The sequence below is a fragment of the Zingiber officinale genome, chromosome 6A, assembly GCF_018446385.1.
Source record: "Zingiber officinale cultivar Zhangliang chromosome 6A, Zo_v1.1, whole genome shotgun sequence".
NCBI classification, from domain to species: domain Eukaryota; kingdom Viridiplantae; phylum Streptophyta; class Magnoliopsida; order Zingiberales; family Zingiberaceae; genus Zingiber; species Zingiber officinale.
In genome coordinates this window covers 57,504,450-57,518,514 of record NC_055997.1, presented here as the reverse complement: position 1 = coordinate 57,518,514, position 14,065 = coordinate 57,504,450, and the positions used below count along the sequence as shown (strand labels likewise).

General features: G+C 42.9%; 1 protein-coding gene and 1 long non-coding RNA gene across 2 annotated transcripts; one reads left to right on the top strand and one right to left on the bottom strand.

The window, feature by feature from the left end:
* Positions 1-1,775: 1,775 nt before the first annotated feature.
* On the top strand, positions 1,776-3,306 carry LOC121993976 (peroxidase N-like). The gene is made up of 4 exons (XM_042548193.1): positions 1,776-2,043; positions 2,220-2,402; positions 2,511-2,676; positions 2,750-3,306. Exons 1-4 carry the CDS (start codon positions 1,828-1,830, stop codon positions 3,169-3,171), a joined length of 987 nt encoding a protein of 328 aa, XP_042404127.1. The 5' UTR covers positions 1,776-1,827; the 3' UTR covers positions 3,172-3,306.
* A 9,585-nt stretch (positions 3,307-12,891) lies between these two features.
* On the bottom strand, positions 12,892-13,400 carry LOC121993975. Its single transcript, XR_006115515.1, has 3 exons — positions 13,249-13,400; positions 13,032-13,150; positions 12,892-12,942 (listed from the first exon to the last, which is right to left on the bottom strand). It is a non-coding gene; the product is annotated as an uncharacterized LOC121993975 (long non-coding RNA).
* Positions 13,401-14,065: the final 665 nt, after the last annotated feature.

Here is a 14,065-nt window from a genome sequence, read left to right as displayed (position 1 = left end):
TCCAATGCATATCGATGTGTTAACTTGATATCTAATATCCATGACTTGTGAGATCAAGTCATCGAGGTGACCTACATGCTAGTCTCATCGCATTAACATTGTCCCTGAATGTTAATACTTGACTACGAATGATTAAGAGTAGTATTCTCTATATCATCTCATTATCAATTCAACCAATCGATTGATATAGATAAGAACTTTCTACTCAAGGACGCTATTATACTCAGTTATTTGGCACCAATACAAGTAAGTATAATAACCATAAAGAAATACCTTTATAAATATATATAGGAATATGATACATCGAGTCCATACAACAATCATCACATGATCGGCTCTAGGGCTCTTACAACACCTGAGACCTCTGATTGGAGGTATCCGGTCAGCGTGTGATGGGGAGCAGAGCTCCCGTAAGTATCTGACTAGGGAGCTGGGCCCCTGAGACGTCCAATCGGAGATATCCGATCGGCGTGTGATGGGGAGTAGAGCCTCATAAGCATCTGATTAGGGAGCTAGACCCTGAGATGTCTAATCGGAGGTATCCGATCAACATGTGATGGGGAGCCGAGGCCCGTAAGTATCTGACTAGGGAGCTGGACCCCTAAGACATTCGATCGAAGGTATCCGATCGACGTGTGATGAGGAGCATAACCCCGTAATTATCTGACTGTGGAGCTGGGCCCCTTAGATGCCTGATCAAAGGTATCCGATCGGCGTATGATGGGGAGCAAATCCCCTTAAGTAGCTGACTTGGGAACTAGGTCCCGATGTGTGTTGGGGAGCAAAACCCATAAGTAGTTGAGCGGGGAGCAAAGCCCCGATGGCATTTGAGTGGAGAGTTAGGTCCTTGGGAAGTCCAGTCGGAAATATCCGATTGGTGTGCGATGAAGAGCAAAACCTCGTAAATAACTGAGCAAGAAGCTGGGTCTCTAGAGTGTTTGATCGGCCTTGGTCAATCAACACAAGGAGATTTCATCCGGCAGGTTAATCGAGTTTGACCTACCTTGAACTTTAACTACCACTTACTCCGATCTATTGACCTTCAGACCCCGCTTAAGGACTCCTCATCATCCGTCGTATCAATGGAAGTGCAACCTAGCTAAGCAGAGAAGCTGCCGTCTTCGTCAAATTCCTAACTGCCAAGCCTCAACTGTAATCTCACCTCCATGCTCAAACACGACGACAGCACTGCCATTAATTTCTTCTTGGTGAATGGTGATGTTCTTCCCTTGGCGATACAAAAAGAACCAAATTAAAGCGCACTGTCTGTACATAAGCTTGCATAGGCCTCATCAGCGTTAATGCTATCTCGTTGGATTAATGTCAATATTAATTGTTTAGGAGCTAGCTAGTGCGGCTGCATTTATGATTTGACAATGAAAATGAGCCACTTAGTGGGATAACAATGGGGCTAGGTGGGTGGGACTGACTTTCGATCCAATTCCAATCCCATGCCATTTAATTTATAGAGGCACAGTCAGCACTGAGAGATATCCAAACGTGCTCTATATTTGAAGCACATATTTTCCTAATTAATTAAATGCTCCTACAAAATTGTATTCGTATACGTAACTGATCGCACCAATTAAAGTTGCCCCAGTTGATGCGTTTTCACAGCACTATCACGACTCACGTCCACGCTTATAAGTTTCATTTCTTTGTAAAATACTACACATGCAGCTAGCTACCTTAATCCAACAGGAACGCATTAAGCTAGACTGATCTTTTCCCAGCAAAGATTAGCTTCCTGCACCCTATAAATACTGCCTTAGTTTATCCTTCTTTTTGTATTACCAAGAGAAGGAGAAGGACAAGGCTAAGGAGAAGATGAAGATGCCATGCAAAAGACTAGTGTTTGTGCTTTTGGTAGGGTTGTCGTGTGCGAGCATGGAGGTGAGATCACAGCTGAGCCCTACGTTCTACTCGCAGAGTTGCCCAAACCTGCTCAGAGTGGTGCGGAGAGAGGTTGCGGCTGCAGTCTGCAACGAGACGAGGATGGCAGCTTCTCTGCTCAGGCTTCACTTCCATGACTGCTTCGTCAACGTATATACTCTCACATATATATACTTTTTTTACAGATCGATAGATCTCGTGCATGCTTAATTTAGAAACTAGCCTAGATTGCTATAATACATATAATTAACGATGCATGCAGTAGATCTTCATCTACGCTACGCTAGCTTCATTCTTCAATTAATCCCTCTCCACGTGGCATGCAGGGCTGCGATGGCTCCGTTCTCCTGGACGGGAGCGACGGCGAGAAGTTCGCGAACCCGAACCGCAACTCCGCGAGAGGCTTCGAGGTCGTAGACGCCATCAAAGCTGCAGTGGAGAGCGAGTGCAACGCCACGGTGTCCTGCGCGGATATACTGGCCATAGCCGCAAGAGACTCGGTCGTCCTGGTGATCAAAGCTTAATTAATTACTTTTGATCATCAGTGAAATAACTCAATTTGCGTACGTGTTGTGTATATATAATAATATTGCTTAAAAAATTGTTGGTTGGATTAGAGCGGTGGTCCTTCATGGAGAGTCCTGCTCGGCAGAAGAGATGGCTTGGTGGCCAACCAAACAGGAGCTAACGCCAACCTTCCTTCTCCGTTCGACTCGATCAATTCGATCATATCGAAATTCGCCGCTGTCGGCCTCAACACCACCGACGTCGTCGCCTTATCAGGTCCGTCCCGCCGCGAGTATAATTAATATATAGTTAATTAATCAATCAAAGATTTACGTACGTGTTTAATTAGGTGGGCATACGATCGGTTTGGCCCGGTGTGCGACGTTTTCGAACCGACTGTTCGGCTTCTCGGAGACGAGCTCGGTGGACCCGACGCTGGACTCGAGCTTGGCGTCTGCCCTGCAGAACCTCTGCCCGCAGTCGGCCGACGGCAACGACACCACCGGCCTCGACCGCAACTCCACCTTCGCCTTCGACAACCACTACTTCACCAACTTGGTGAGACAGAGGGGTATCTTGTCGTCGGACCAAGGGCTGTTCTCCAGCGACGAAGGGGTGGCGGCGGCGACGAGGGAGTTGGTGTTGAAGTACGACAACAGCACTTGGGCGTTCTTTTGCGACTTCGCCAACTCCATGATCAAGATGGGCAGCATCACCCCACTCACTGGCTCTGATGGACAGATCAGAAGCAACTGCAGGGTGGTGAACTAATTAATTAAAAGATTTAGATGAAGTTTATGGAATTAATTAAGGCCGGCGATGTTACAATCTTTTGCAATTGTGTGCTAGCTAACTGTAGTCTTAATTGTATTTGCTAATTAAGAACTAATATATAGAAAAATAAACAAAAACACCCAGCGACACTGATCAGTCTACCCCAATTTTACTGAATTGTTGGGGTCAATTAGGTCCCAAGGATCACCTAGTTACTCAGATGATCAATTGAACTCACTAGGTCAGTTTTTGCACCAATTAGACGACTTGGGCCATCCAACTTGCTTATTTGGCCAATTTAAGCCATCCGACTTGGGCTCAAATTTGGCCGATTGGTCTACCTATGGGCCCACTTCAATCGGTTGACTCATCCAAACCCACTAACTTGTACGGCCTAATCAATCTACTTAGGTTATACAATGATAGCCACGTGAGTTGTTCCTGGACTGTCCGCTGTGAGCGCTTCTCGATTTATCTTGGTGGACAGTAAAAAATTTTCGTGGGATCGGGCCGGTCATCCCAAGCTCGACGTTACCCAAGCTGGTTAATTATTTTTTTTTATGTAGCGACAGGGCATCTAGGTTGTCAGCATCCGTAGTTCGAACCCCAGCTATAATAAATTTATAGGAATTTTCCTCCAAATGGAGCACGCAACTAAAGGATATTAGGCTCCTGGGTTGCCCACTGAGAGCACTTCCTGATTTACCCTGGTGGACGGTGGAAAATTTCTGTGGGGTCAGTCCGGTCACCCAGGCTTGACGTTACCCAACCTGATTAATCATTTTCATATAATAAAGTTATCGCCCCCTAAGCTATGGTGCAGCGGTAGGATATTCAAGTTGTCACCCAGGCACCCGCGGTTTGAACCCCAATTATGATGAATTTGTAAAAAAAATTCTCCAAATAAGACACACAATTAAAAGATATTGAACTTCTAGATTGTGATATTATCCAATCTGATTAATCATTTTTTTTTCCATGTAATAAACTTATATTATTGACTAACAGTCGATTTTTATGAGAGTCATTTCTCTAAAAACAAATTAAATATCCTTCTATTTAGGAGGTCGCTAGGTACATTTAATTTATGTTTTTTTCATTTAACTATAGAATTGATGATAAGGAGATCTAGAACCTTGGCCCGTTTAAATTAACTAACCCACTCAAAGTGCCTAAATGCTCAAAGCAATTTAGCCAGCCCAGCTGGATTGTTTGGGTGTACATAGTCGTTTAAAATAGCCCTACTCAGATCAACATGCATGTGTGGTAATCCTTAATTCCCAGTGATACGACGACTAAAGTGAACCACCCGAAATAGTTCGACGTCAAGAAATTTGGCAGATGTAATAGTTAAAATTAAGAAGAGGTCAATTGTTAAGTCGTATCGATATCATATCGAAATAAGTTAAATGTCATCGTCAAGTGCTCTAATCGACTGAACCAAAGAGTTAATCGGGTACGTTAGGCACATCACAAGGCTGGACTAGACTCTATATTCAAGTGTAGCACCTGAGTACAAGATGAATCCTCAACATAAAATCCAATCGGACATCTTGTCCCAACAGATGTCGAATCCGTAATATAAACCCGAGCGATTCTAGAGTCGATCAAACTTATGGGGCTAAGCTCCCCATTTCTCCAAATACAAAACTCTCAATTTGTTGAATTTGGTGTTTTAATTCAAACTATTTGTTGTTTTGATAATGCATATGTGCATGCATTTTAGTCCCACATTGCTAAGCAAAGAAGGTTGGAAGGCCTTATATATGGAGCCCTTCCATCCTTGCTTATCGCGCGTAGGGGGAGTGCAAATCCCCGGCTCGTGGGCATCACGCTTGCAGGCGACCCGGTTTGTTTTTGCCAGTCTCCGGTTTGGTCTGGTTCTAGATTCTGACCCGCGCGCACTTGGGTTTGGTTTTGGTACTGTCCGCGTGAGGAAGTGAACCGATGCGGTTCTGTCCGCGTGAGGAAGCAACGCGACTCGTAAGGAAGTGAACCGACGCGGTTCTGTCCGCGTGAGGAAGAGAAGCATGTACGCTTTGGTGCGTGCGCTGCTTCGGGGTGTATAAATACACTTCCTCACTCCGAAAAAAGCAAAGCATTCCTCTGCTCTCAGCTTTCTTCTTCTTCTTCTTCTTCTTCTTCTTCTTCTTCTTCTTATCCAAGTTCTGAGGCTTGGTTCTGCGATCTGAAGTTGAGTCCGAGTGCGGCGTTCGTCTTGGAGTGCACCTACGAACGGCGCGAGCGGTTGTCGGATCTTGGGAGGATTTTGCCGGAGAGCCTCTACACCGTGGATGACAATAAATTCTCTAAAGACAGTCGGCAAGCCCGACGCTTCAACCGGAGATACACAAATTCCTTAACCCTACTCTTATTACCGTTTATTGCATGCTTGTCATTTATTGGTGCAATTATAGATTACTGTGTTAGCGTAAATTTTTCACAACAATTTTAGAGAATTTATTGTAGCATCAATAGACATGATGAATAATAGGGTAACGGGTCTAATGAGACTAGCGCCCGACCTGAAAGATTTTTCGGGCAAAACTTCAGACGTTGGCAACAACGAATGAAATTTTGGCTTACTACGCTAGGGCTATTCTCCGTTATAGAAACAGATCCTCCTTCACCTGATGAAGAGGAACCTGCCTATAATGCTGTCTTACAGAGGTTTAAGCAAAGGGATTATCTCTGCCATGGGAAGATCCTATCTACCCTCTCAGACGCACTATTTGATGTGTACTGTTCAACCTCTTCAGCTAAAGAGCTGTGGAAATCTTTGGATAAAAAATACAACTCCGAAAATTCTGGTTTAGAAAAGTACACTGTGGCAAAATTCCTAAACTTCAAAATGGTTGAAGGCAAATCTGTAATTGAGCAGACACATGAATTCCAAGTTCAAATTCATAGTCTTGCCGAAGGAGATATGCCCTTACCCGAAAAATTTCAGGTCTTATCAATCATCGAAAAATTACCTCCGAGTTGGGAAGATTTTGGCATGACTCTTAGACATCGGAGAGGTAAAATCTCTCTAGAAGATTTGATGATTGCCTTAAATATCGAAGAAGAACATCGGAAGCAACATAAAAATGATGATACAAGAATGCCTATGGATTTTATTCCAAAGGCAAATGTAGTAGTCTCGTCTGACAAGAAGAAATTCAAAAATTAGAAAATGAAGAACAAGATGAAACCCAAACCAAAGGTTCAAAAGAAAAATGTAACCAAGTCGTACTGGGCATGTGGACAAATTTTGCATTATGCCAAATTCTGCCCTAAGCGAAAAGACAAGGAGAAAAACCAAAGCAATACGTCCAACATCAAAGCACAAGCAAATGTCGTGACTGCTAGTGATGACACCAGTAATAGGTTTGTTACCTTCAAACCCGAACTAAACTTGATCTATCAACCTAATGAATGGTTAGTTGATACAGGTGCAAATGTGCACTGTTGTGCTGATCGCTCTGCCTTCCTTACTTATCAGGTAATTGAAGGCACTTCCGTAACCATGGGGAACCATTCTGCAGCTAGGGTGTTTGGGATAGGACAAGTTGACCTGAGGTTCACCTCTGGAAAAGTCCTGTCACTGCATGAGGTGCATCATGTTCCAGCGATCCGTCGGAATTTGATTAGCGGGTCAAAGTTAGTCTGTGCTGGTTATGAGTTGAACTTTAAATGTAATAAAACTGTAATATTACATTTAGGAACCTTTATTGGAAAAGGTTACCTTAATAAAGGTTTATTTAAACTCAATGTAGAAAATGCTACCTTAAATAAATCTACTGATATTGGTTGTTCATATAACATTGAGTTTTATGATATATGGCATGACAGATTAGGACATGTCAATTTTAATACCGTGAAAAGGATGATGAACCTAGACATGATTCCTAAGCATGCTATAAATGATAAGAAAAACTGTGAAGTTTGTGTGCAATATAAACAAACCCGAAAATCCTTCAAATTAGTTGAGAGAAATTCTAATATTTTAGAATTGATCCATACTGACTGTTGTGAGTTTAACTGTGTAATAATGAGAGATCATAAAAGGTATTTCATCACCTTCATTGATGATCACTCTCGTTATTGTTATGTTTATTTGCTGAAAACTAAAGATGAAACTTTAGATAAATTTATGATTTTTAAATCTGAAGCTGAGAATCAAACAAATAAATCTGTTAAGAGATTAAGGTCTGATAGGGGTGGAGAGTTTATCTCGAACCTGTTTCAAAAATTTTGTCAAGATACAGGTATAATTCACGAGGTAACTGCTCTATATAGTTCTCAATCCAACGGTATAGCAGAATAAAAAAATCGAACCCTTGAAGATATGATTAATTCCATGTTAGGCAGTTCTGGGTTACCCAACTTCTTGTGGGGGGAAGCTCTATACACTGCATGTCATGTGTTAAATAGAATCCCCATGAGGTCTAGGGATAAAAGCCCATATGAGCTTTGGAAAGGCCGGAGGACAAGTTTGAAATACCTTAAAGTGTGGGGGTGTCTTGCAAAGGTACTAGTACCTGAACACAAAAGAAAAAAACTTGGTCCAAAGACCGTAGATGGTATCTTCTTGGGTTATGCTCAAAATAGTATTGCATATAGATTTCTGATTATTAAATCAGAAATTTCTGGAATAGATGCAAATACTATTGTCGAACTTTGCGATGCTACATTTTTTGAGGATATATTTCCTATGAAGACAAGAACACCTCAGTCTATATCTAGTATTCCTACTGGAGATAAGCCTGCTTCCGAAGAGGTCCCATTATCCATAGAAGGTATACCTTCCTCAAGTCACTCTAGACTAGATGAATCTAGTGAGTGTATAGAACTGAGGAGAAGCAAGAGGCAACGTGTATCTACGGATTTAGGCCAGGACTTTATCACCTATAATATAGAAGGTGACCCTGTGGCATATAGTCATGCTATGGCTTCTCCTGAAGCTAAGCACTGGAAAAAGACCATTAAAAATGAAATGGACTCTATTATCTCTAATGTCACTTGGGAATTGGTAGATTTACCTCCTGGGTGTAACACTATAGGATGTAAATGGGTGTTTAAGAGAAAACTAAAACCTGATGGGTCAGTAGATAAATTCAAAGCCCGCCTAGTTGCTAAGAAATTCTAACAGAAAGAAGAGATTGACTATTTTGACACTTATTCTCCTGTTACCAGAATTACTACAATCCGAGTGTTAATAGCATTGGCATCCATATATCATCTTAAGGTCCATCAAATGGATGTCAAAACGGCATTCCTTAATGGAAATCTTGAAGAAGAGATATATATGGATCAACCTGAGGGACATGTAGTTTCTGGAAATGAGAATAAAGTCTGTAGGTTAGTTAAATCTCTTTATGGTTTGAAGCAAGCCCCAAAGCAGTGACACGAAAAATTTGATAGTGCTATGCTATCGTTTGGCTTTGAAATGAATGACTCTGATAAATGTGTGTATGCTAAAATGAAAGGTGATAGTTGTATTATCTTATGTTTATATGTAGATGATATTCTACTTTTTTGTTCTAACCTTTCTATTATTAATGAGACTAAGGCCCTCTTAAGTGGTAAGTTCGATATGAAGGATATGGGTTGTGCTGATATGATTTTAGGGCTGAAGTTGACTCGATCAACTGATGGAATAGCAATTTCTCAGTCACTCTATATTGAGAGAGTATTAGAGAAATATGGCTATAGCCAAGTTAAATCTGTAGTCACACCGTATGATCCTTCAAAAACTCTCCACAAGAATAAGAGTGGTGTGGCAGTGTCTCAATTAAGATACTCACAAATAATAGGTAGTCTAATGTATTTAGCAAATTATTCTAGACTTGATATTTCTTTTGCTATATCGAAATTGAGCAGGTTTACCAGCTGTCCGGACAGAACGCATTGGGATGCATTAAACAGAGTACTCAGATACCTAAAAGGCACTATATCCTTGGGCTTGTGATATGGAAGATTCCCTACAGTCCTGGAGGGATATAGTGATGCTAGTTGGATAGCGGACACTGCTGAGTATAAAGGCGTTACTGGTTATGTCTTTACACTTGGAGGCGGTGCAATTGCTTGGAGGTCTGTTAAACAGACGATTATAACCCGTTCTACATCTGAGGCAGAATTATGTGCTTTGGATACCACAGTAACTGAAGCTGATTGGCTGAAGGGTCTTCTTTCTGAAATTCCCTTGATGATGAAGCCAATACCTTCTATTTCAGTACACTATGATAATCAAACAACAATAGCTCAGATTAGAAGCTCCAAGTATAACCAGAAATAGAAGAGACATGTACGAATACGATTAAAGTCTATTCGTGAGTTAGTGTCTCTTGGAGTGGTGTCATTGGACTTTGTAAGTTTAAAGGACAATATTGCTGATCCACTCACTAAACGGCTTGATTCTGAGAAAATCAAGAGATCCGGTAAGGGAATGAGACTGAGGCCTGTCCTGGATTCATTTATAGCGGCAACCCAACCTATCTAATTGGAGATCCCAAGAAGTAGGTTCAATGTGGTATAAACAAGCTATAAGGATGAATCGTAAGCATCAAATTGATTGAGATGTAATCTCATAGTCTCTTCCTAGAATAGATGCTTGACTGCTAGTAAGGATGAGTTTAGGAGCTCGTAATGAGTTCAAGGTCTTAATGACAAGATGCTTGCAGCACATCCTTGGAGAACTCACCTATGTAAGTGTAATTGTGGGGTCGCAGTGTGGGGGGTCTAGGCAACTCTCCTTAGCACTTATGAAACAAGATTCGGTGGCATGTCCGTAATGCACCAACCCACAAGGATTCAACCGTCGCCAGTGATGAGTTGTTACCAATTAATCTTCACATATAAAAGGTTTAAGATCAAGACTTAGTTCTCTTCAAACCTATGTGAATAAGATTAGTGTACTTAGGTGAAAATTCAAACCGGAAGGTATTTTCACTAAAAGCTCATTGCAACCAAGCCTCAAAACATATCTTTGTTTTCGACCAAAAATATTTTGAATTAGTGGGGGATTGTTGAATTTGGTGTTTTAATTCAAACTATTTGTTATTTTGGCAATGCATATGTGCATGCATTTTAGTCCCACATTGCTAAGCAAAGAAGGTTGGAAGGCCTTATATATGGAGCTCTTCCATCCTTGTTTATCGCGCGCAGGGGGTGCAAATCCCCGGCTCGTGGGCCTCACGCTTGCAGTCGGCCCAGTTTGTTTTTGCCAGTCTCCGGTTTGGTCTGGTTCTAGATTCTGACCCGCGGGCGCTTGGGTTTGGTTTTGGTATTGTCCGCGTGAGGAAGTGAACCGACGCGGTTCTGTCCGTGTGAGGAAGCAACGCGACTCGTAAGGAAGTGAACCGACGCGGTTCTGTCTGCGTGAGGAAGAGAAGCGTGTACGCTTTGGTGCGTGCGCTGCTTCGGGGTGTATAAATACACTTCCTCTGTTCCTTCTCAACTCACTCCGAAAAAAGCAAAGCATTCCTCTACTCTCTGCTTTCTTCTTCTTCTTCTTCTTCTTCTTATCCAAGTTCTGAGGCTTGGTTCTGCGATCTGAGATTGAGTCCGAGTGCAGCGTTCGTCTTGGAGTGCACCTACGAACGACGCGAGCGGTTGTCGGTTCTTGGGAGGATCTTATCAGAGAGCCTCTGCACCGTGGGCGGCAATAAATTCTCTAAAGACAGTCGGCAAGCCCGACGCTTTAACCGGAGATACACAAATTGTCACGCCCCAGAGGAGTCCCTGCCCGAAGAAATTTCGACAGCACCTCCCCTGTACCAGTGACAATCTGAAGCATTTCTACAGACATAATATACCTCAGCCACATGCGGCTGGAATCATAACAATAAAAGAAAACAAACACCACGCAGTTAATATCAAATTCAGCCTCTGGCTGACACAACCACGCAGTTAAAAGTAAAGCAGCCCACTCGGCTGTACCAAAACCAAAACACAACAAAAACTGATAGAAACCAAATACAACCAACAACATAACACCCGGAACAAAATCAGAACACAAATCGAAATACAGAAATTTCATATACCAAGATAAAACAACAGAAAGACAGCGATATGTCTTCTGATGTGACGCGGGGACCAGCAGACAGGATGCTTCAAGCGACATCATAAATAACCTGGTACCTGAAAAGATAGTGTCCACGGGGGTGAGTTCAATAACTCAGCGAATACCAATAGACATGCCTAGTAAGATATATCTAACAACAATAAACATGGAATACAGCTTCCTAATCATATATGTAAGAAAGATGCAAAACTGAAAAAAATAACTGAGGAAGTTGTACTCACCAGGAACTCCTATCCTGATCTAAAGGGTCATCAAACCGATACGCAGTATGTCTCCTGTATGCATGTCAAACAAATGCATCCACCAAAATGCAGCATATAAGTGCAGCAAACACAAATAAATAAAGGCAATCAATGCATATGATGCTAATGATGCGTCCTGGTCACCCCTGACGCCAGTCAGTCCTCTCACACACAAATGGTGAGACCGAGTGGGTAGGGCTGTGACAACCGTTCACTCTGTCGTCACTGCTCCTGATGAGTGACCGAGTGGACGGGATGCTATCGGAGTACTCCTGTCCTGTGACCCCAAATCATAAATGGGGGAGCTCAATGCTCTCATCTCCCGGTACACGATGACGGGGAGAAAATCTCTGTCGGCTACCACGCTGAGTCACCTGACCAACGAAGCCAAACAGAGTCCACCATCTGCCGGCTACCACGCTGCTACACTAAATGCCAGCGGAGCCAAACAGAGCGGAACTGACTGCCGGCTACCACGCTGAGTCATATGACCAACGGGGCCAAACAGCAGAACCGCCACACACCTGCCTGATATACCACTAAACCATGAGTGGGGGTGTGTGCAGTACATGTAACTGGCGATGAGCTCAACCATAGTGGAGCCGACAATCGCACAGCATGCAATCATGATGCATGTCACTATGCATAGCAAAAACTGATCAACATAACCATATCCATATATATAAAATAGGTACTATAAAAGCGATGGTCACATACCAAAATCTAGAGTACACAGGTCAAATAGAATATCAAAACATACGTCCCGAACATAACAAGTATGGTATATCCTGATCAGCATAGAAAAATCCATATACATATAATATGGGTACCACAGTATCAGTAGCTCAAATCCAGGATCCAGGATATACAGGTCCTCTCTGGTATAACAACCTAGATCCTAAACATATCCCCCTTCCACAACCTATGTACCAACAATATGCATAGATCAAAGAACAAGGTCTAGGTACACGAACCATATATGACAAACAAACAGAGGTACACAAGCCAGTCATGGCATAAAAACCTAAGTATCAGATAATCTAGATACACATGACTAAAACCAAAAATCCAGAACCTAGTCCTAACCTCAGTAAAACATGGTATGTCACTTACTCTAGAAACTAAGATACATAAGGTAATAAAGTACTCATGGCAATAAGATACTCATGGGAACAAATCATGTGATATAAGCACGAATACATCACAGGCGACAAACCTAACACGCTATGGATATCAAACAGTGACATACCAAAGACAAACATGTTCATTGCTTGTAGTTATAAAGTACTATGCATATCCAAAGACAATATCATAAATGATAAGTCAAGAGGTACCCACCTCCAATGTAGATCGTGTTGTATGCCGTCAAATCAGAGCTCTTGTCTCAACTCAAAAACCCAAAACAAGCATCCAACTTCCTTCCTCACAACCTTGATAGTTGATCCACATCACACAACTCTGCAGAAAAGAACCTTACTGTTGGAATCAACGAATCAAGAACAAGATCAAGCAATGGAATTTATGGATCAAACATCAACCCAACTCACCTTTTGATTTAGCCGGAGAAGTGTTGCCTCAGCCTATAGCTCCCTGTTGGAGCAAATCTACTGTTGGAGTAAGGTAACTAGCCCTACAAGAAGTTACGGCCAGAACTATGTTGCCGACACTGCAAACAAAACTACCATCAGGGACATCCATCTCAGTCAATACCACATCCATAAGTTCGGAGCTCGTACGAATCAAGAACGCAACCAACTGACTTACCCAATTTCACATGCTTGAATTGTGCCGATGCTAGGACACCGGAGATGCCAACACACAGTGATCTAGAGCTAGATCAGAAAGAGGCGACCCGACGGCAACTCTATGGCACTATCAGAAGCATGGCTGCCGAGAGCCCCATGGGTACCTGCGGCCAAAAGTGGAAATCCAACAATGGCAACAAGCAGATCAAAGCGAGGATGCGCAAGAAAGAGGAAATCTAGGGCACGGGAGGAAATCGACAACCCTACCTCGACCGGAGGTGTCTCGACCGGAGCAGGCGGCGGTGGAGACAACTAGGGCCCCGGTGCTAGGCAGAGGGGAGGTGGCGCCCGACGACAAGGTGGCGCTCGGCGCCGTCGCTCAGCGAAAAGGAAGAGAAGATGAAGAGGAGGGCTCGGCCGCAGAGGGAAAAGGCGTCGCTAGGGCACGCGAGGAAGGGAAAGAAGGAACTGCCTCGGAGCGATTTTGGGTGCGGCGTCGGGGAGGCATCGGTAAGAGCACAGCGCAAGGAAGAGAATCCGTGCGGCGCCGGCGGTTAGGGCAGGAGAGTCGGGCGCGAGGAGAGCTCGGGTGCGCAAGTTCGGCGAGAGAGATGAGGGAATCGGCGAAGATGAGAGGAAATAAAGGAAAAAAGAAAAAGGAATATAAAATAAACATTTCCTCGCTTAAATGGGTCGCCTAAACAGGCTTTTCCCGGACCCCGTTTTCATCCCCGTTAACTCGTTCGTACGAGTTCCGAAAAATTCCCAAAAAATTTCCAAAAATTCCGAAAAATTCCCTTATTAATATTTCTCTATTTTCCAGTATTTTACACAAA